The sequence below is a fragment of the Periplaneta americana genome, chromosome 17, assembly GCF_040183065.1.
Source record: "Periplaneta americana isolate PAMFEO1 chromosome 17, P.americana_PAMFEO1_priV1, whole genome shotgun sequence".
Lineage (NCBI taxonomy): Eukaryota > Metazoa > Arthropoda > Insecta > Blattodea > Blattidae > Periplaneta > Periplaneta americana.
This window is the reverse complement of record NC_091133.1, coordinates 78,192,318-78,217,361: the sequence shown is the minus strand read 5'-3', so window position 1 is coordinate 78,217,361 and position 25,044 is coordinate 78,192,318. Positions and strand designations below refer to the sequence as shown.

At 36.0% G+C, this 25,044-nt stretch overlaps 1 protein-coding gene across 1 annotated transcript in view; it reads right to left on the bottom strand.

Moving 5' to 3' along the window:
* Positions 1–25,044, bottom strand: part of LOC138692753 (lachesin-like) — a 233,025-nt gene that overhangs the window by 44,163 nt on the left and 163,818 nt on the right. Inside the window, exon 4 of the mRNA XM_069815947.1 lies at positions 1,359–1,467. Coding sequence (XP_069672048.1) covers positions 1,359–1,467 — 109 coding nt within the window. The remainder of the gene's footprint in view (positions 1–1,358; positions 1,468–25,044) is intronic.

The following is a 25,044-nucleotide window of genomic DNA, read 5'->3' as shown; positions in this document are numbered from 1 at the left end:
AGAGGGATATTGGTAGCTGTGCATTTCCTTCTTCCCGCTCTAGTTTTGTTTCCGACTTGTTTCTACCGTCACTGAATGCACGGTTGCTGCATCTTCCCTTCGCACATTTTGTTCATCCATTCATTCACAGTTCTCTGCCCAAGGACATGTCTTTCACTGCAAACCTAGCATTTTCTAATCTTTCCTATTTTCTGCCTTGCTCTTAGTGTCCGCATATGATTCATATACTTGATGGTGTCTATTATCTGATATATTCTTCCGCCCCGAACTCTTCTCCCGTTCACCATTCCTTCCAGTGCATCTTTCAGTAGACAGTTTTTTCTCAGTCAGTGATCAAACCAATTTATTTTTCTCTTCCTGATCAGTTTCAGCATCATTCTTTCTTCACTCAGTATTTCCAAGACAGCTTTATTCCTTATTCAGTCTGTCCATTTCACACGTTTCATTCTTATCCATATCCGCATTTCATATTCTTCTTGTCGCTTCTCTTCACTTCGTCTTAATGTCCATGTTCCTGCCCCATATAATGCCACATTCCACACTAGGCACATCACCAAACTCTTCCTTAGTTCTTTTTTCATAAGTCCGCAGAATATGCTCCTTTCTCTATTAAAAGCTTCCTTTGCCATTAGTATCCTCCTTTTGACTTCCTGGCAGCAGCTCATATTACTGCTTATAATACACGCAAAATTTTTGAAGCCGTCCACTTACTCTACTGCCTCATTTTGAATTCACAAGTTTACCTTTTATATTTTTCTTCCGATAACCATGGTCTTCGTCTTGTTTGCATTTACCTTCAACACTTTGTTGTCGGTCTTCATTTAAATTATTGCAAAACCCCCAACATTATGCAACAAACCAATAAATTACACATTGCATTTGTTGGTACTTATTTTCTTTACAAAATCCCCCAACATCACTACTCCAACGTTTCCCATTTTCTTGGAATACGCATAGGAAAATCATTAACCTAAAATTCTACTTTTCTTAAAACCCAGAAAGACCACCACAACAATATAGACTTACTTTTGTTTTATTCTCTGTCCTGATTCACCTCCCAAATAGATATTTGAAATTCTCCTTCTATTCTGTATAATTATTATAATCCATTCTCCTTATGTGTACTGTATGCTCTTGCACTATATTCAGCTCTTATCTAATCTGATTTGTTGTAATATTGTACTTTATTTCATCCTATTGCTTTCAAATTTTATCATGTCTATTCAAAGAGTTTTATTGCGATTAGCTTTGTTTTCCTTGCCAAGTTTATTATATTTCCTTACACACTGAGACTAGCTTACGCTGTTTAAAGCTATCTCTGAACAAAGACTTCAGGGTTCAGGGGGTGCTCTACTCACCTATAACTTTGAGCTCTACAAATATGCTGGTGGGCGGGTGCGTCGACACTTGGCACTCGTACAACCCCGCGTCACGGGGCTGTACGTATTTGATTTGTAGTCCCCAGTTCTGTAAAAAAGAGAGATACATAAATCATACATCTTTAAGCCATTAATGTCACCAATGCATAATAACTGTGTCATCTTTGTACATCACGTGTGATAGAGATTCCGGCTAGAATACTAGAGGCAGCATAAACAGGGCGGCTGATTTATGACAAGTTTATATAATATGTATATATGCAACGTGTACAATGTAATTTACATTTTATGCAGAACGATTTCATTTGGATATATACAAACCTGTAACACAAGAACTCGTGACTTTTGTGTTTGTGCTCAGAACAGAACAAGATGAGGAGGGTATAAGAAAAAAAATGGATAATTAAAATAAAGAAGAGAAAATAAAACAAGAGGAAGTGAAAGACAAGAGGAAGAAGAGGAAGTGAAAGAAGAAGAACAAGTGAATGTAAAACAACGAGAGGAAGAAGAGGAAGTGAAAGAAAAAGACAAAGAGAAGAAGTGAAAGAACAACAGGAAGTAGAGAAAGTGAAAAGAAAAAAGGAAGAGAGGAAGTAAAAGAACAAGAGAAAGTGTGGAAATGAAAGAACAAGAAGAATAAGAGAAAGTAAAAGAACAAGATGAAGAAGACGATGTGAAATAACAAGAAGAATAAGAAATGTAAAAGAACAAGAGGAAGAAGAAGTGCAATAACAAGAAGAATAAGAAATGTGAAATAACAAGAGGAAGAAGAGGAAGTGAAAGAACAAGAAGAATACAAGAAAGTAAAAGACAAGATGAAGAAGACGAAGTGAAATAACAAGAAGAATAAGAAATGTGAAAGAACAAGATGAAGAAGACGAAGTGAAATAACAAGAAGAATAAGAAATGTAAAAGAACAAGAGGAAGAAGAAGTGCAATAACAAGAAGAATAAGAAATGTGAAAGAACAAGATGAAGAAGACGAAGTGAAATAACAAGAAGAATAAGAAATGTAAAAGAACAAGAGTAAGAAGAAGTCCAATAACAAGAAGAATAAGAAATGTGAAAGAACAAGAAGAAGAAGAGGAAATGAAAAACAAGAAGAAGAGGAAGTGAAAGAACAAGAGGAATAAGAGCAAGTGAAAGGACAAGAGGAAGAGAGGAAGTGAAAGAACAAGAAGAATGAGAGCAAGTGAAAGGACAAGAGGAATAAGAGGAAGTGAAAGAACAAGAAGAATGAGAGCAAGTGAAAGGGCAAGAGGAAGAGAGGAAGTGAAAGAACAAGAAGAATGAGAGCAAGTAGTAGAAAAAGAAGAATAAGAGGAAGTGAAAGAACAAAAGAAAGAGAGGAAGTGAAAGAATAAGAAGTATGAGAGCAAGTGAAAGAACAAGAGGAATAAGAGGAAGTGAAAGAACAAAAGATAGAGAGGAAGTGAAAGAATAAGAAGTATGAGAGCAAGTGAAAGAACAAGAGGAATAAGAGGAAGTGAAAGAACAAAAGAAAGAGAGGAAGTGAAAGAATAAGAAGTATGAGAGCAAGTGAAAGAACAAGAGGAATAAGAGGAAATGAAAGAACAAGAGGAATGAGAGCAAGTAGTAGAAAAAGAAGAATAAGAGGAAGTGAAAGAACAAAAGAAAGAGAGGAAGTGAAAGAATAAGAAGTATGAGAGAAAGTGAAATAACAAGAGGAAGGGAGAAAGTGAAAGAACAAGAAGATTTATAGAAAGTAAAAGAACAAGAGGAAGAAGAGGAAGTAAAAGGACAAAAAGTGAAACAGGAGGAAGATGAAGACGTGAAAGGACAAGAGAAAATGAAGGAACAAGAGGAAGAGTGGAAGTGAAAGAAAAAGAGAAAAAATAATTATACAAGGGGAAGAAGAGGACGTGAAAGAAGAAGAGGAAAGAGTGAAAGTGAGACAAGAAAAGTAAGAAGTGGACGTGAAAGAACAGGAGCTTATTATGTTGAACTGTTTTGATATTAAATAAAAGTTAAAGTAATTTATTGTACGATTAACTAATATGATCCTCATCAAGCTATGATTATTTTAAACAAAGATTCTCTAAGATTACACCTTTTAAGGATTATTTCGTATACATCATAACAAACTCATACAATCACATAACCACCAACCATTTAAACGTTTCATGCAGTTGTAGTGATCCTGCGAATCCCCTGCCATTCTTTTGTATAGCTATAAAGATTATTTTGTGGGTAATAGTGATTACTGGCGAAGAGTTGGCGTTGTTTAGAGTAATAGAGTTTGTAATAATTTTGTGATCATGTGCGTTACAATATGTTTATAGAGGTAACTATGATAAGGGCGGGGACGATTTCTTTGATGTTTTGTACGATAAAATTCTGGTGAAGGTTTTGATAAGAACTGTTATTACAGCAATTATTATACGATAAAGATCTTGCCACGAAGACAGAGCACAGATGGCTGAACTGGACGACTCCATAACAAATTCACCAGTTGAAAGTTACCAACATTCGGACTCCATTGCGATGTGTGTGTCGCTTGACCTCTGTATGCGAGATTTATTACACAACATGCCAGACGTTTAATTTTGCGTTAGCTACAACTAACGATCTGTCGCAGGACAGACGGCAATTAGCAGCTGTTCCTGACTTGTAGGCCTCACGCACTGCAGTCTATGTCTTCTGTCAGGTATCCGGTAATTAAGTCTCGTGGTTTGCTAAATATATGAACGCACGGAGAATATTTCTGAACGGCAGAACAGAATGTGTCCTTTTGTATTTACAGGTTTGTTATTTAATTAGTTATGTGATTAACAAAATTAATTAATTAAATTTTCACCTAAATTGTTCCCTTTTTATTTAAATTTAATGAATTTTAAAGAAGGAAATTTCGTCTAAAGGGCTTGATTCGGGAAGAGTACCTAAAACGCTCATTGCATTTCTGAGTTGAATAGCTGTATTAAAGCATTGACGAAAATAATTAGTGCAACGGCGATCACCAGTAATGGAGATCAAAATTTGGCCGATTTGAGATACCAAAATTTTAGCGTCATGACTCCAAGGACGAAGGTCTTCACAGCAAAGAGGATAAAGGTTGTTCCTTTGTTTATTATTTTCAATCAACTGTCTTGTCTGAAGACAGATTTCAACCTCATAAGTGATAGCAATAAGGCATGACTCATGAGGCAACTAAGCCAGGAAATATGAGGTAGGGTAGCCAGTTCCTTTTCCCTCCATTGCATACATCTCTGACTAGTAACATATTACAGTACTAATCAGAATTCAAATATGTATAAACAGTTGTCCTTCCTCTGACACATATCGTCAAGTGGGATGTACTGCCTGATAATAGGTGTACATATCAGCCAGAACATCAATCAGAGATAAATTATTTAATTAATATTAATATTCCTTTGTGCTTAATAATCCTTTTTTTCTGACTTACACATCATTGAGGGTAGGAAGGGAGATTCATTGGATCATACACTAGACATCTCACAAATGAGGGCCCTCCGGTAATGGATGATGCAGGGCCATCGCTGGTACATTACAGCACAATGACAAGACAACATACCATGGTTGGAAGAAAAATTTATTTAATAACCCATTCTGCAAGTTGAACTTCGGACCGTTTGTCCCACATACGCAAAGGATAAATATTTTTTGAAATATTGGACGTAGTTATGCAAAAGAATCCAACCGACAAAAGATAGGAACTGACATTTTCAAGTTCAAATTTTCCTTTTGTTCAAAAATTAATTTACCTAAATTTGAAGCAGATTTTTCGTACAGCAATATCAGAAGATGAGTTATGTCACTTTTATATCGTATACAGGTTGTTTCAAAAATACGGTGCATAACTTCAGGTATGTATTTCCCACATGTAGACAATCAAAATAGTCCATTACAACATTGTCCGGAAATGCTTCATTTCCGAGTTATGGCCTTCACAACATTGAAATTCACCGGAACGTTTTTCTTTCCGCAGATCATTGTCATTACAGAAGATGTTCAAAATGTCCACCTCCTGCTTGAATACAGACCTCACATCGATGTCTCATTGACCTGCGAACACGATCCCAAATTTCAGGAGTATTGCGTATGTCCTCAGAACATGCCACAATTCGATTCCGAAAGGATTCCAAATCAGGCACCGTAGACGAATAAACCAATGATTTTAAATGGCCCCACAAGTAGAAATCGAGAGGGTTCAGATCAGGTGAGCGTGGAGGCCAAGCAATTGGGCCACCTACCTATCTACCTATCCATCGATCAGGAAACCTTCGATCCAAGTACCGCCGAGCCGTACGACTGAAGCGCCATCATGCAAGAAGTGAATGTGTTGACGATTGTTCAGTGGAGTGTCTTCTAAAACATGAGGTATGGTGTTTTCCAGGAAGTTTGTGTACGCCTGCCCGTAAGTCTGTTTACAAGTACTATACATGGGGTCCAACTAATCGATCACCAATGATACCGGCCCACATGTTGAGGGAGAACCGCACCTGGTGATGAGATGGAACAGTTGCACGTGGGTTTTCATACGCCCATACATGCTGATTGTGAAAATTTGTTATACCATCTCGTGTGAACTGTGCTTCATCTGTAAATAATACTAAGCCAGGAAAGTTCGGATTTACACCACACTGCTGCAAGAACCACTGACAGAACCTAACTCGTGCAGGGTAATCTGCTGGTGACAGGGCCTGTACACGTTGAAAATGATAAGGATACAATTGATACTCTTTCAACAGTCTCTAGACAGTCGTATGAGGAACATTGACTTGCAACGCTACTCTTCGTGTGCTGATAGAAGGAGTCATGTTCACAGCCTCCAGAATCTCCTCCTGTACTTCTGGAGTTGTAGATCTTGGTCGTCCCCTTCCCAAACCAGGACAGTTAAATTTTCCATACTCGCACAGACTGTAATGGGGACGTACAAATGTCTTCCGATCTGAACATTGTCGCTGTGGGTACCTCTCCTGGTACAAACGACGAGCCAGCGCAGCATTGCCATCCGCCTTACCGTACATGAAGTGTATCTCTGCCAGCTCTTGATTTGAATACATGTCGCACAGTCTAACGCCTACACAACACTGAATGTAACCTTCGTCTCGGAATGAACTGTCAGAGTGCCCTATTAATGTCTCCTTTGACGGCAACGACTTGCGGAAAGGAAAACGTTCCGGTTAATTTCAATGTTGTGAAGGCCATAACTTGGAAATTAAGCATTTCCGGACACATGTTGTAGTGAACTATTTTGATTGTCTACATGTGGCAAATACATACCTGAAATTATGCCCCATATTTTTTAAACACCCTGTATATCCTGTGTTTCGTGGTAACATTATTTAAAAATTCATGATTTTCTGACTTGGTTGCCTTTTGCATAACTGCATCCAATTAGGCCTATTGACATACTTCACCGTTTTTTATTTATGTGTATTGTTAGTTTAGAAGACTTCCTATGTATTTATGTAAGTGGCTAAGTAAATATAAATTATAAACCAGTACTTTGGAATTGAATGAGTTACATCAGCTTCTTGTCTATGCGGATACCGTGAATATGTTAGGAGAAAATCCTCAAACGATTAGGGAAAACACGGAAATTTTACTTGAAGCAAGCAAAACGATAGGTTTGGAAGTAAATCCCGAAAAGACAAAGTATTATGATTATGTCTCGTGACGAGAATATTGTACTAAATGGAAACATAAAAATTGGAGATTTATCCATCGAAAAGGCGGAAAAATTCAAATATCTTGGAGCAACAGTAACAAATATAAATGACACTCGGGAGGAAATTCAACACAGAATAATATGGGAAATGCGTGTTATTATTCGGTTGAGAAGCTTTTGTCATCTAGTCTGCTGTCAAAAATTCTGAAAGTTAGAATTTATAAAACACTGTGTTTTATATTACCTGTTGCTCTGTATGGTTGTAAAACTTGGACTCTCAGCTTGAGAGAGGAACAGAGATTAAGGGTGTTTGAGAATAAGGCGCTTAGGAAAATATCTGGGGCTAAGAGGGATGAAGTTACAGGATAATGGAGAAAGTTATACAACGCAGAACTGCACGCATTGCATTCTTCACCTGACATAATTAGGAACATTAAATCCAGACGCAGGGCATGTAGCACGTATGAGCGAATTCAGAAATGCATATAGAGTGTTAGTTGGGAGACCGGAGGGAAAAAGACCTTTGGAGAGGCAGAGACGTAGATGGGAGGATAATATTAAAATGGATTTGAGGGAGGTGGGATATGATGATAGAGAGTGGAGTAAACTTGCACAGGATAGGAACCAATGCCGGCCTATGTGAAGGCGACAATGAACCTCCGGTTTCCATAAAAGCCATTTGTAAGTAAGTACATAAAATGAGTCAATAGTTTATTATTAAGTACATAAATATAATATACAAACTATTTACCATAAATTAGTCTTTTGTATAGATCAGGCCTGGGCACCGGGAGCGAATCCAAACTCTAAACAGAGACGATTAATATTCATCCGTTATGGCATCAACGCTGCTCGGTGTTCGGTAAAAAAGGAAGGGGTTGAAGAGAACTCATATGGCTCACAGTGAGAGAGTAGAATTCGCTCTTGTTGCCCAGCCCTCATATAGACTCAATGGATAAGATCATAGAAGATCGAAAGTAGAGTAACATAACCTGATCTTTTTTGTTTTATGTAAAGGGGTTGGTGCTCCAGAACTCTTCAAATTTAAAAATCGAATGTTATGTATTATACCGATAACTCATAAATGATGTCCAAACATATTATAAAGTTTACACATGGAATATTAAGCTACTATTGAAAGGTTATGTAACAGGCTGTAAGCGATGGTCACCTTTGACAAAGAAATTGGTAGCTGTTCAGAGACTAAGTCCCACCTCGGAATAGCTCGGGAATCATCGTGGACCTGTGTTCACTCGCGTGCGTTTTTATAAGAGAGATTTTAACCAAAACAAAACAAGACCTCTGTCTCTAAGTCATAAAGACTTCGTATGGGATATGTCGTTTCGTGACATATCAATTTGTTGCAGCTACGACTTGATTTTATTCTTGATGCTTAATTTTTTATAGTGAATCGCGCGTTACGGTGAGAGAAGTACACGCTACAGGAGAGCAATCATCTGTGTCGAATGATGAACAGTCAAATTTTTACATGCGATACAACACAGTTTACTGAAGAAAATTAATAAAATTACTTTTCAAAACTTAATTTTAATGTAATAAAGTATAAATGTTATTATTTTTTATAGTAGGTACTAGCCACTGAGTAGAATTCCGGACTCATTTTAATGTCTAAGGAACAACACAAATTGACCGGCCAGGAAGATTACTTCGCGGAAATCGTTCTTCGTAAATTTGAAGCGCTGTCTTCGCGACACATTTAATCCGTCGATGTTTTTAAGAAGTCTATGAATTCACGTGCATGCTACCGTCTTTTTCAAAGTGGCCCTTTCCTAAATCAAAAATATTAGATACCAGCTATTTTAACATACATAATTTTGACTGAACCAGTGCTACACAACTAAAGGACACAATTCAATTCCTATACACTGAATTGTAAACACCCTGTATTTGTTTTATTCTGTTTTACAATTAAATTTAATGAGTCAGAATATTGAAAATTATTTAACTATCCACATGTCGTGTTTATTCCTGCATACAAACAGTTCCAAATGTTGTACACGTATTAAATTGACATTTATACAATTAAATGTTCTACACTCCTGTAACATTACATGTACATACAATTATATAGGGAGAAATACTGTCTACAATTTGTTGTGGCAACGAACTCTAATGGAATTTGGTAATTAACATGTTTCACATCGTTCAACCCCGATTGAAATTCGTTGTAAATTGATTTGCTTATGTCATACTGGTCACTGCACACTAGCGGATGATTTGAAATAGTAAAGAAATACTTTTCCCATTATATTTAAATTATTGTTACACTTCTTCGAAAAAAAAAAGTCTAGTTATGGAACCTCACATTAGAATTTTAATTCTTCACTTCGGTAGAAATACGTATTAATGGTTGTGAGAAGCATGATGTGCACAAAAATCTATATGCGACTTTATCACAATGATAAAATGATTTCCGCATAGCATAAGTATGTTTGCTGGTGCATTACGCATGCGATGTCCTTTATTATCTTACTTATTACTTAAACTTAATCGGTAGCGCGACATCCCAAGAAGGGCAAGACCAACCGGACGACTGCTGGCCTCATGTTCACATGCCTCAGCAGAGGTGAACGATCATCCAACTTGTGAACGTAACTTACGTTTAGTACAATGATCCCTAGCCGTTATAGTTGGTTTTCGGAACAGGATTTCGCTTTGTAGGTCTCATCTAATTCATTGCGATGCTCGGTGGGCACCGGTCCCATGTTTCATTTCATATTACCAAAATTTGCCTATCACACATCACTGGGTTGTCATTACGTAAGAATTTTTAGCCGCAAACTCTGACTAAAATGCATTCAACAAAGAATGAAATAAAGTGGGATAGATGACAATAGAATGATAGAGAAAAATGGCGACAACGGATTAATAATCGAAAGAATGAGTTTTTCGGTACCGGATATATATATATATATATATATATATATATATATATATATATATATATAATATGTACAGTTTTCACTTCATTTCAGAACTAGGGATCACAACTAATATCTAATTGAAGTAAAATTGATTAAAACGAAAGACATGTCGATTTAAATATGGAGCGGAAGTTGGAAACCAATACTGATCACATGTTAGATATTATCCTCTCAGCCCCAGTCTCCATCACTTTGAAATTTGAAATGGCACCCCTTATTATATTTTATTTTAAATTTGGAATATGTCCTCAACTACTAAATTAAAAAAAGTATATTCCGTCTATCCGTTTACAGCTAAGGTAAAAAATTGCAAAATAAAGCCACAAACTATTTATTTTCATTAATATTACAAAGCTTATACTTATGGAAAGACGTGTTTTTCCCCTTTTTATTTTTCCAGGTGAATTATTTTGGGTAACCTTCCTTGTGGCATTTTCTTAACATGTGTATACCAGTAAAGTTGTTTTTAGTGAACATAACCTGGCTACCAATCGTTCCCATTTTCCCCGAATAACTGTATTTCTAATTTTATCTTTTCTTGATGCCTTTGATGATCCCAGCCAAAAACTCCATCTGTGTGTCCAACACAGCAGGACCTCACTATTTAGGACTACCTGGCGGAAAATTTAATCTTAATTAGTGAAAGTTCGAATTATAGGGAATGTGCTTGGAAAGTTCATGGCAAAATAGGTTTTGCTCATTACTTTGTCCGACAGTTCCATCAGTCATCGAATTCAAGATTTAGAAGAGGATCTTCTTGAATAAATTAGGTAAAATGGAGGTTAGGGATTTTGGTTTGCAGCTTGATGAGGTCATTGATAGCAATGGAGATGAACATTTAATTTGATATGTGCGATTTGTTGATAAAAAATAACAAAATTGTGGAAGATCTTCTTTTCTGTAAGGAAGTAAATGCAGGTACGACAGACAACGATTTGTTTGAAATTTTGGACAACTTCATGACACAATAAAACAGATTGGGCTCAATTGGTATGTGCAGCGATAGTGAGCGTTCCATGCGGGACGTTACAGTGGCCTACAAACACTTATTCCTGGTAAAGATCCTGATGCCATTTTGGCCCATTGTATTATCCATAGAGAAGCACTTGCTTCACAGCATTTGAGTGTTGATCTGAATCTAGTTCTACAAGAATTATCGAAAATTCCAAACTAGCGAATTTCGAATTAGCGGAATTTCATTCTAATATTGGATAACTTTCTGCTTTCAAGTTCCAAGTTTCTAGACCAGATCGCGGATCTAATACAATGACTAGGTAACTCGATATTTTTACGGTTTTGAGTTAACTATTTCAGTAGATTATTTAAGTAGTAGGCTTAGAGATTCATTATTGTTTTTTAAACTAAAACTGGTACACAGCATTACTACAAACGGAAACAATAGAATCGATGCACAAAAGCTATTTCCTAATTTTCTCAAAACACTACATTTCAAGTTATCTAGTTATAGCACTATACCCGCGATATGTAATTATTATGGCTCGGAAATTGATGAAATATTTATTTACTTATTTATTTTATTTATTTATTTATTTATTTATTTATTTATTTATTTATTTATTTATTTATTTATTTATTTATTTATTTATTTAACCTGGTAGAGATAAGGCCGTCACGCCTTCTCTGCCCCTGTACCAGGAGATTCCAACTACAATATTAACAATAAAATTACAATTAGTATTAAATTTATAATTACAATTACAAATAACATTACAATTAGTATTAAATTTACAATTACAATTACAATAAAATCAAAGTACGAAAAGATTACCTGAATAATTAAAGCTAGATAATTTATCATAGAGAAACAAAGAATATTTTATATTTACTAAATTAAAAATTAAATCTAGAATAACAAAATTGTATAGTGATGAAATTACTGAATATTTAAATATTTTGTGATAGATTAAAGAAACTATTTACAAGAAATCAATTACTGACCTAGTGCCTAGTAAGTTTTCGTTTGAATTCAATTTTATTTCGACAGTCCCTGATGCTAGCAGGTAGCGAATTCCAGAGTCTTGGCAGGGCTATTGTGAAAGAAGATGAGTATGAGGAGGTGCGATGGGATGGTATTGTTAGTATTGTTTCATAACGAGAGCGTGTGTTCAGATTATGGTGGGAAGAAAGGTAAGTGAAGCGAGACGACAGATACGAAGGAATAGAAGAGTTCAAGATTTCGAAGAGAAAGAGAAGTGAATGTAAATTTATTTTCTTATCTAGTTTAAGCCAACCTATTGCTTCCAGGGATGGGGTAATATGATCATATTTACGAACATTGCTTACAAAACGTACACACAAATTATGAGCACGTTGAAGTTTCATTTTGTTGTCGCTGGAGAGGTCAGTCAGTAAAATGTCCGCATAGTCGAAATAGGGAAATACAGGTGTCTGCACAAGGGACTTTTTTAAGCAAGAGGGGAGATGAACATTTATCCTTTTTAGCACATGGATAATAGAATATACTTTTCTGCAGGTTTCTGTGATTTGCATGTCCCAATTGAGATTATTATCCATGTGAATGCCAAGATTTTTTACTGAAGAACTGAAACGGATATGCACTGTACTTACTTTAAGGAGGGAAATGTCGAGGTGTTTTACAGCGTCGGTTTGCCGTTTGTGTCCTAATATAATTACTTGTGTCTTTCCAGGATTGATTTTAAGACGGAGTTTCTTTGTCCATGTCACAATCGAGTCAATGTCTTCGTTCAATTTATCTATAGCGTCATTTACTCGATCTAAGCGGGAAGAGATGTAGCATTGAAGGTCGTCAGCATACAAGTGATAGTTACAATGCCTTACAAGAGATGTAATATCATTGACATATATTGTGAACAACAATGGTCCGAGTACCGACCCCTTTCGTATACCTGATGTTATGTCAAGCCAGGAGGAGCTTCGATTCCCGGATACAACACATTGCTGTCTTTCCCGTAAGTAGGATTCGAACCAACACACAGCAGAATCTGACAAATACATATTTCTCAATTTACGGGTGAGCAGGTCAAAATTTACAGAGTTGAAAGCTTTGCTAAGGTCAAGAAGTGTTAGTATTGTTACTTTATTAGAGTCGATTGCTTCACGAATGTCTTTTGTCACTTTAAGTAGAGCAGTGCTTGTATTGTGTCCAGCTCTGAAACATAACTGATACTCGTCGAATAGTTTGTGTTCGTTCATGTAGTTAGTAATTTGTCTGTGTACGAATCTTTCCAGTGCTTTTGAAATGGCTGGCAGGATACTTATTGGTCTATAGTCGTTCCGGTCGGTGGGAACTTTGACTTTTGGAAGAGGAAGAACGAAAGCTTGCTTCCATATTTTAGGGAAAGTTGAAGTGATTAGGGAACTATTGAATATATGTGCAATCGTAGGTATTACCATCTCTTGTATTTTCTGTATAAGTATTATGCTAATGTTGTCCGGCCCTTGGGCTTTTGTCTTGATGCGTCGGATGGCTTTCCTCTTTCCTCAGCGATCACAGACGATGCAAACTGGTTTCACTTCAACACGAGCTAATATAACCTACTTTTATTTTTCAGTTTTTTTTTTGCATTTTTTTGGTCTTTTATTGTCTAGTGGTCATTTTTTACGAAATGTTATACTTTTTGTTACATTTTTGCTCTTTTCTACTTATGGACGGACATTTCTTACGGTGCAGTAGCAGACTATATTCGAAAACCTATTCCAGATTGCTTACGCAATTCGATTATGTCTTACAAGAATTTTCCTTATGGTTGCATCAGAGCGTATTCCGAATCTCAGCTCTGGGCAATCTGATGGCATCACGGTGTTCCGAATTTCAACAATGTCGTCACTGATGTTCCACCGGTGTCGCACCGGTTCCATCAACTTGCAGAGGTGGTGGCAGTCTCCATCAGCCGCCATCAGTGAATCTGATTGATTCTTGTATAGGGCGGGAATTAGCAGACGAATGACATCGTGCACTGTTGTGTCATGGCGGTGTGTTCTGCTTTGGTTCTGTTGTAATGTTTGTAATGAGCACAACGTAAAAACAGTATGTTAATGGCTCATGAGCGAACATGTCAACGGACCAATTATTACTACTGGTTCAAGAAATAAATTGTTTATGCTCTCTTTTCTTTGAACGAAATGACAGTACGGTAATTTCGCAAAATCTTGCTAGCGTAGCACAGACAACAACTTGTACAGCCGCCATGATAGCCATCGAACCTTCCAGCAGTATTGTTCCTGTTTCTCTGCAGCTTGACGTAATTGTTGTCCACCGGTCCGGTGTGATTCGGAATACGCTGTCAGCCCTGACTCCTGACCACGTGGGTTAGTGCTCCCCCCATTCAACGCAATAGATAAAATACTGCAGCCGCAGTGCCCGCAGTCAGTGATATTGTATCTCACAAGTGAATACGAAAAAATACCGAAAGTATTGAGTTTGGTGACAATTATTTTCCACAGATGGAAGTTACTATTTTGTTTGTATTTTACTATTAAAATCCTGGTCTTTTTTAATTTTAATGTCATATTTTGAGAAATTCAAGATCATTTCATAGGTTGTCTTCCTGAGATGTTTAAATCAACAATTTACGATCCCTTGTAATTATACTTCTATGAATTTTGCCAATATGGTACATTTTAGTTTCCCTAATAATACATTTGTCCGAGAGGATACTGTTAGAAAGTAGCTATGTATCTGTATAATATGAATGTGCATATGCACTGAACATATGTTCCGAGAGTGGAATTCGTGATTATGAATAAATAACGAGCAAAGGCAAGGGTATCAAAGTAACACACTAAATCTTAGCAAGTCTACACTAAAATTAATATTATATTATAATTAATGAAATTTATTACCATATACTTCAAATGTGTGTACATTAAAAGAGAAATAAAGGAACAGTGCGTTATTACACCTCCCTACCTCGCGTCTCTCTCCAAACAATACTTTTAGATTCTTAGCTAGAAGCTCGCATGAACTCCTCTATGCACTGCCGTGCGGTATAAATTATGCATAAGCGGGCTGCCGTGCGTATGAAACATTTGCCTGCCTGGATGCCGGAGTGCGTCAACACACTGAAACGAGCGTTTTAAGCTTACACCGTTCTTCTCTTACCAGCTCGAAACTCTGAATGAAGGCTGTATTATCATTAAAGAGGCTTTCTGCGCATCATGGTCAACCGACACGCTGAACGTTCATTTCATACAGACCCATTCGCTGTCAGATGTTTAACTGTTTCTGAATATAATTTTTGTTTACCAGCACCGTTATTCGTAATTTCTGACAACATTGAAAGCCAGCATCATATTTTTAAGATAGGATTTTCACGAGGATTATCCGGCGCTCTAGAAAACAATATTGTAAAACCGTATTATGTCTGATACTGTAGACGACAACCAGAACATTAACACATGCGATTTAAACGAGATCAGATGCAGAGGAAAGTAAGTAAATAACAGAAACAAACTAAATGAAATTACAGTAATATTTAGTTATTAAATGGTTTGTTTTCAAAACCTGCCGTTTCATTTTAATTTATTTTTACAGGAAGGAGAAAAAATTGCTGCCTTTGAAATGTACGAATCTATTTTTAAAATGCATATTTATCTTACAGCTGATATTTTATACCATACTATATATATTCGTACTAAATGTATTAATACCGTATACTTCATAGTTTACCAACAATTTCTAATATTATTATGATGTACCGAAGTGCATATGATATTTCCGTGTAGATATTCTGCGTCATCATATGATGAAAGATGAGTGGAACGGAGAAAAATTCTCTCCGGCACCGGGATTTGAACACGGGTTTTCAGCTCTACGTGCTGACGCTTTATCCACTAAGCGACACCGGATTCCCATCCCGATGTCAGATCGAATCCTCTCAGTTTAAGTTCCATCTCTTGGGTTCCCTCTAGTGGCCTACCCTCATGCACTACGTCATAGAGGTATGACAGTGGGACAATGTCCACCCAAGAGGTGGAACTTAAACTGAGAGGATTCAATCCGACATCGGGATGGGAATCTGGTGTGGCTTGGTGAATAGAGCGTCAGCACGTAGAGCTGAAAACCCGTGTTCAAATCCCGGTGCCGGAGAGAATTTTTCTCCGTTCCACTCATCTTTCAGCAAACAATTTCTAAATTGAAATATAAGATAGCAAGTTTTGGCAGTGTTTTGGAAAATAAATCATTCTCTAAAATACTATTTCTAAGTGAAAATAGCAGAAATTGCAAAAAAAAAAAAACAATAAGCATTGAATTCAAAATTTAAGAAATATAATTATTTCGTTATTGGTTCAAAATATGTTTTCAGCAAAGTAGCAGGTTTTGGAAACAAACCATTCAATTGTAACGGAGTCGAAGAATAACTAAAAGTCTTCAGTTAGAATTAAATTAATTGAAATGTAATTACAGTTTAGAAAGATTAGAATTCGTATACGAAACTGCTGGTTCAGGAAATCCCAATGACTGCGAGAAAATGTCTATACTCTACAGTAGCGCTAAAACATAATTTGTCTGGGAAGGGAGTAAGAATTTTGTCATGTGGAATTCTCATTTACTTATTGTAAAAAATTTTATCATTTTGAAAAGTAGATGTATGGTATTCTACACAAATAAATTGATGAACGCACGAAACAGTGCAATGTAGAAACTGTTTCTGAATTCAGTGTGTTAATGTTTTAAACCACAGAGAAAAAAAAAACATTCGCTTCGTGTGATTGCCACAATGGTTCGAATTTTATTATTTTTCTTATTATAATTAAGTGATTTTAAAGTTTTTTTTATATAATTAGAATAAATAATCAATTTTATTCACTACTAAGGATATATAGACCTACCTCTCTAATATTTCCTTCTTTTTCTTAATCCGCCCCTCTAGTACCTCCCGGTTTGTATGAAGTTAAAATACTATATTATTTACTCCTCTGAATTTTAGGGGGTAAATCTTACCCTCTTACAAGTCCAGTTATAGCGCCATTGAATCTCTAAACAATATAATAAACTACAATAATATGTAGGCCTACTATCCTTAACACTGGAGAGATTTCTTTTATTCCTTTTAGTTGGTTATTTAACGACACTATATAAACTACTAGGATATCTAGCGTGGATGGAATTGGTAATAGTGAGATAGTATTTTGGCGAGATGAGGCTGAGAATTTCCCATAGATTTCCTAACATTTGCACAACTCCGGACCGGCAGGCAAGCGCCTTAGCCGACTGAGCTACGCCGGTGGCTATATTTTTATGTGTACACAACACAATCCATATAGCCAATATTTCCATGGCGATTGTGCGGAAAAAGTCGAGACCATTAAATAGAGAATGACGCGAGAGGGTTTTGTTTTTCTCTTGTGGATAACCACAATATACAAAGTTGATCTTACACATCTCTTTCCTTGAAAGCACGAGTGACGTCAGAGCGATGTCAGAACATTACCAGTTTTCTCATTTTTACCTCGAACACAGTTATTTCACTTCAGAAGCTTAATCTGAATTTAAGGTTATTCTGAGACTTTTAAATCTATAACCTCCAAAAAAACGTAAAAAAGTATAACTGGTATATAATATCGGAATTCATTATTTCAAAAGGAGGTCGAAATTGACACTGATTGAAAAAACATAAGTAATAACATTTTACAATTTCTTAATACTGTAATTAATAATAATCATTCATTTGCATTGAAGAAAGCTTTTTAAAGTCCAAGAGTCTATACTTTTCTTTAACTTCCAAATGAGTTATTAAGGAGTTCATGTCGAAACCATCACTCAAACTGCGTACACAGATCTTCGCAGCAGGACTGCAATGAGCCTTTAAACACATGTATTACATAGGCTATTTTATACTACCATAGCGCTACCAAATATCTACACTGTAGGCATTCTCTGATGAAAACTAAAACAGCATACAAAATATTTTTTCTAACGTATTTCTTGTTCAAGATCGTGGTACCTGGATCCCTATCTCAAAATGACCTAATCAGACACTTCTTCTGTTACCTGTATTATTTTGACCCAAGACGTTTCAGAGTCTGTATTACGAGTTGTTTTGATTCTGATTAAAAACATACTTTGGGTGGAATATAATATCCACGTTTATTATATGTTACAGAGAAATTTTGGACAACCAAAGGAAGATTGTTTGTAAACATTTAATTTTAAAATATCACATGAGACTGAAACAAGTCCCAAAGTCATAGTCTTTTGTGTATAGTAGTAGTAGTAGTAGTAGTAGTAGTAGTAGTAGTAGTAGTAGTAGTAGTAGTAGTAGTAGTAGTAGTAGTAGCAGTAGCAGTAGTAGTAGTAGTAGTAGGTTTATTTTGCCTGGCAGAGTTAAGGCCATGGGCAAAGTTAAGGCCATGTATGTATAGTGATGAATATGATGATATAATGCCAATACTGCTACTACTACAAATATTAATAATAATAATAATAATAATAATAATAATAATAATAATAATAATAATAATGATTGTATTGTCAAGTTTCCTATCAGTTTCTCTTTATGCGGAAAAAATAATATTAAAAAACACACATTGCTTACGTGCACATAGAAGGGAATATTAATAAAGATATCTTCCTGTCTTCATACTCCACTATGCAGAGCCTCTGGATACTGGATGAATTTTAAGTAAATGAAGATCATGGAAGCAGGCTTTGCGATACTCGAGGTAAGGTGCGAAGGCGTTAGTCTCATGTTTTATTGATTATCTTACGAACGTCCTGGTCTTTGTCCCCATTAGGACATAGATTAATTGAAGTTCAGACGAAGTTGGTACAAGTTTTCCGTAGTAAAAGAAAGGAATCGTGGATGTGTTAATTACATTGATGTTTTATTTTCTCTTGTGTTCTTATTTCTCTTTTATCTTTAAGAAAAATGAAAGAAGTGTTATTTTTGACGTTGTAATCACTTGTTTCAGTGTGGTTAAATGGACTGAAATTTATATACAGTGTAATTTTTTTATTGATATATGTATTATATTGCTATTTGGGGCTTAATCACATTTCTTTACTTAATTCCAAACTAATAGAACTGATTATGCTTTAATGTTATATAAAGTACTGGGGTCGCCGCTTCGGTTCTGTGAATAGTTCGCGAATTCCATACATAAATAGTCTGTGGTTCGATTCCTGTTGTGAACAATAAAAGATATTTATCTACCTTAAAAGAAAAAGGGTAATTTTCAGTTGCCATGTGGTGGTTTGTGTTGTCTCGCAAGCAAACATTCTGATGGGCGCAGATAAAAAAGTTATTTTTTTTTCTTTCACCATGTTAATAATATCAAAAGAAGTACTTATAACAATTTTGGCCACTCGACCGCAATTACAAGACCATCCAGAAAGTGATTTTCCCAGGGGCCGTTTACAGAAAAAAACACAATTGCATTTAAAGTTTTATTGAAACATATACAGCAATTGTTGCGCTATTTGTCAACATTTCCCCACTGGAATTGAGACCAATTTTTGGGACCAATTTTTGTGTCCTTGTGTCGTAAAAGTCAGCCGTCTGGGATCGGAACCAGCGTTTGACAGCAGTCTGCACCTCTCTGTCGATCACATGATATGACAACTGTCTCAATTCCGATGGGGAATATGTTGAAAAACAGCTTAACAATTGCTGTGTCTGTTCCAATAAATTTTTCTAATGAAATTGTGTTTTCTTTCTGTTAACGGCCCCTGGCGAACTTTTTTTTACAGCCATCGTAATTGTAGTTGAGTTCCAAAATTTGTATGAGCACTTCTTTCGACATTATTAAGATGGTGGAAGAAAAAAATAACATTTTTATCTACCCCCATCAGAATGTTTGCTTGCCACCTGTGGTCTCTTTCCGTAATGGCCACACGACCAGTGGGGCCCGTAATGTAAGCTCGTCTTCGTTGTTGATAAAATATATACTCTGTCCTATATTAGACTGGATTGTAAATCTGTTTAAGTTAAGGTAAAATAGACGAAGAAACAAAATATAAAAGAGACCTGCTGTATCTAGATTTCGCTGTTGTAACACATAAATTGTCATATTTTGTTTCAAGTCGAATCTGAATTTCTGATATATTAAATTAAATATTGAAACTTAGCAATTGTTATGAATTGCATCTTCATATTTATTTCCCTTGGTTAAGTTGTAATATTGCGAAACTTCTTTCTCTAAGTTCTACAACGCTAATTTTACACCAGTATACTATATTGAGTTCTTTAAATGTTTTAATGTGTAATATTGTTTCAAGAAATTTTCTACCGAAGACATAGTAGTCTACTTAAGTAATAATAACGATAAATAATTATGTTAAACCAAACTTATTATTTTATTATTGTAATGTTCAAAAAAGTAGTTTATTTTATAATAAAAATAAATCCATGGCGCAACAACCAATTAAGAGCCACGGCCGACCAGCGGACCGCTGCCCTCACGTCCACATGCTTCCGCAGAGGTGTACGATCATCCAACCACATCGGAGGTATCGTGCGGTTAGCATGATGGTCCCCCCAACCGTTATAGTTGGTTGTCGTAACCATATTTCATTACCTATCGTAGCTTCCCAAATGCATTAGAATTCTGGTTGGTCACCGGTCCCATACACTGGCCGAAGTTTCATGTGAAAATTTCTTCTCCCATGAGGACTGGAACCAGCCGCATTCCGTTATGCAAATCCTAGGCATGCTGCCTTAGACCACGGCGTACTATTTATTTTCTTCTTCTTCTTCTTTTCCTCCTCCTTCTGCAAAAGGTACAACAACTCTATATTAAGAGTTTTGATCTTCTCAACAACTTTCTTCCATTCCTTTCGATGTTGTATAATATTCTTCCAATAAGTTATTTTCATCAATTTCAAATCGTATATTTTCTCATCTGTATTTTTGGGCTCCCCAATTTTCTAGCATCAATCTGTTTCCATTTATAAAGTTTTTAAAATTAATTTCTGTTCTTGCATTCTGTTGATATTACCAACCCATCCTAGTCTTACGGATTTTATGTGATTTATAATATTTTTATTATTTATTAGTTTATTTAATTCGTTGTTAGTGTTAATTCACAATGTACAAACACTATTTTTGTTGGACCAAATGTTCTTTTAAAAAATTAATAGCATTTGCTTACTACATTCTTTAAGCACCCAAATCTCACTAGATATTGGTAACAACAGTTCTGATTGTTGTCCAATATAAATTTAACGTAGCTTTCTTTGAGGATAATTTACTTTTGAAAAGTGGTAAATAAGCGTAGAATGCTGAATTACCAGTATGATTATTTCTGTAATCTCTTCTTCTATGTTGTTATTACTATTAACAGTTGAGGCAAGATATTTAGAATTTATTATTTCTTGTAATTTAAAATTATTAATATCCAGGTTTTCTAATGTTACATTTTAAAAATTTGGTTTGTATTTCGTTGATGATTAATCGAAATTTTATTGACTGTTTTTTCTTTTTAATTGTTGAATATTTGAATCAAAGCTGTTTTTATTCTTGCAGTTAGCATTCTTTTCTTCAATATAGAATCTATACCAAGACAAAATAGTGTGGCAGATAATAGGTCATCCTGTTTAACACCACATTGTGTTTTAAAGTTTTCACTTAATGTATTGTTATTGATTTTAATTTTGTTTGTTATGATTAACGTTATGAATCGCATTTTTTAGACTTATTTTATATTAATTTTTATAATTTAATATAAATTTGTAAATCTCGAATTGGCTCTTAATTTTATCGTAGATTCTCAAAATTCAATGTAAGATTTTCAAATGCGCTAATGCTATTCATTATTTTGTATATTCCATATGAATACTTTTGTGATTTAATTATTGGCTTGTAGATATTTATTGTGAATAAATTCTGCCCAGGTATTTATCAGAGAGCTTTTCTCTTTCCCAAGATTCTATGGTGCTCTTATTTTCTCTTCCCTTCTTACGTCCAAAGCTATCTTCTTCGACTTCGTTCAGTTAGAGACGCTAGAATCCGTCACGGTCCACCTACGAAGAAAGATCAAATCAGCGACTTATTTTGTTTCCAGTATTAACCTGTTGAAGCGATGAGTGTTCTGTAACAGTTTTTCCAGCTAAGAGGTTTAGGCAGTGATGTCACGAAATCAGCACAGCAACTGATGATTTTGAAGTTACTTGGATATGCCGCATGCTCGCTGTATTAGACTGAATATAACTGTACGATTAATCAGTGCTCAGGCTGGGATGTAGAAAATGTTTTTTTAGTAGATTATTTTACGACGCTTTATCAACATCTAAGGTTATTTAGCGTCTGAATGTGATGAAGGTGATAATGCCGGTGAAATGAGTCCGGGGTCCAACACCGAAAGTTACCCAGCATTTGCTCATATTGGGTTGAGGGAAAACCCCGGAAAAACCTCAACCTGGTAACTTGCCCCGACCGGCAATCGAACCCGGGCCACCTGGTTTCGCGGCCAGACACGCTGATGTAGAAAATGTTACAGTAAGGAATGGATTGTAGTTGTAAGAGAATTCACAGTCATACAAATGAGACAATTTATGTTTTAAGTGCTCGAGATACGCCATGCACAATAATAATCATCAGAAGTAAATAAATTGTAATGAATTTATGCAACAATTTCTACAAAAGACAAAGGAATAAGGCGCAAACATTATTTGAAAAAATGAAATATTTTTATATACAGGATAATTAGGATTTTATGATTACTTATTTATAGATTAATAGTACTTCACGTTAAAATATACAGTATATTCTCCTAATGAAAAACAATATGTACTATACTTGAATTATATTGCGTCATGAAGCATTGGAAGAAAGAAACAAATACTGATACACAAACTGAAAAGAAAGTAATTATTTTCTAAGCTTTCATTTCATTGCTCATCTGTTGCAATTGCTGTTGTTGTTGTTGTTTAGTCAATTGTCGAAGACAGGTCTGAACGTCTCAAGTGATATCACCAAGACATCACTCATGATGCAACTAAGGCAGGATATAATGTGGTAGGATGGTGGTTCCTTCCTCCCCTCCATCGCATACACGGAAATAGTTGGAGAGCTGTACAATAGAATGATAATGGAATAGAGATATAACAGAATGACGTCCGTTCGATCTCTATTCCATTATCATTACACAGCATTGCTCGAACGCAGGCTAGCAATGCATGGAGGAGACGCATATAAGGATGAGTGGAATTGTGTGCTCGAAAACTGGGCACTCAGCGCAACTTAGCGTAGTCAGCTGATGTAGTTTTGGAAGGGAGTTTCTGTTAAAGCTTCTCTAAAAAGGATTATATTAAAGAGAGAAAAATTCTCTCCGGCGCCGGGGATCGAACCAGGGTCATTGGTTCTACGTACAAAGTGCTCTAATCACAGAGCTACGCCGAAGTTGAATCCACAGCACCAGATCGAATCCCTCTCCTCTAGTGTTTTTTCCATTGTGGCCAGACTCCAAGATCGACATATTGTCATTATACAAGGAGCGCACTCAATTGGTGGCCGGAATTCCACAGTTAATATCCACTGTTAGACGAAGAATCTATGTAAATATTAATTTTTGGTCCTACAGAATATATCTGTTATGGTAAAAATGATTATTAGAGGAGAAAATTTCTCTTTGGCGCCGGGGATCGAACCTGGTCCTTGCTTCTACGCACCATGTGCTCTAACCACTGAGCTATGCCGAAGTTCAATCCACAGCACCGGATCGAATCCCTCTCCTTTAGTGTTTTTCCCTTTGTGGCCTGACTACAAGTTCGATATATATATATATATATATATATATATATATATATATATAGTAACTTTTTTCATACTGAACAACAATGTAATTTTATTCCAACTCAACAATAGGATTTGCTCTCCACACAGTAACACAGTATTCGTTAGTGCACTCCACAGACGACAATGACAATTTACTTGGACTATTACGAACAACAATGAACTGTTAATCTTAACTAATATTTACAAAGCACTATTTACAACACAGAACGGTCAGTTCTCAGTTCACAGCTCGTTTGTCTTGGCTAGTTCTTCTAGCTCAGTCACTCGCGTTCACAGTATCTCGAACCCCAGACCTTCAGAGACGATCCGCTGAACTTCGAACTCAGGTCCCCTAACTGCGGTCCACTGCACTCGAACTCCGGGCTTCAGGCTCCACATTTACGGACACAACTCAAGTCGCGCTCTGGTCTCGAAGCTGGCTTCACTGCTGCACAAGACTGTCTGGCTTGCTCTCCACTGACTTTAACAACACTGGCTTACTGACGGACTGAATCACTCACGTTCACTTGCGCGTTGTATTTATAACTAAGCCATAGTTTCTGGAAAGTACGAGTTCTCGATATTTCGACTTCGACGGACTTCTCGGCCTCTCTAGGCAAACAGAAGATGCACGCGCAACCTCCCCTCGCCGCATCGCCCTTTTCCCTCTCTGCCGAGGAACAGCGTGTAGCAACCGAGCCCCTACAGCCGAGGCTGCGCAGAAGTTTAGAGTACGGACAAATTGAAGCTTGCGTCCGTCGCCATGTTTTGGGGGAAGCGCGGATAGCAGAAGGGTGTGCTATGCAATGTTGAATGTTTAATTCATATGTCTGTGTATCTTATAAATCAATCTGAATGGATAAATGAAAAAATCCTATTATCATTTAAAGCAACCATGTTATGGACATAATCAAGTTTACAGTAGTTACGTTAGTTTGACAAGAAAGAAAAGAAGACTGGAACAATTTGATACTGTAACCAAAGACGTTGTATAGTTATTTGACAACATATATAGCGAACAGAAATACAAATGCATATTGTAGTAATTAGTTCAGATGAAAAGAAAATTATCAGTATTATTAACAAAACACTGCCAGCTATGTAAGGCATTACATTAGGCCTATATTGTAAACACAGGTTTGCTTTCATGTGAACGAGAAACGAACAATTATTATTTATCTGCTTTCATTTCACATAATAGACACCTGTAAAATAAAAACAAGTGCATAATGTTTAGTTTGAAATATAAGTAGGCCTACCATACATTAGCCTATTATCACAGCTATAGTAGGAAATAAACGTCACATGCATGAATCAGTCATATAAGCCTAATAGAACTCAGGTGTAGTT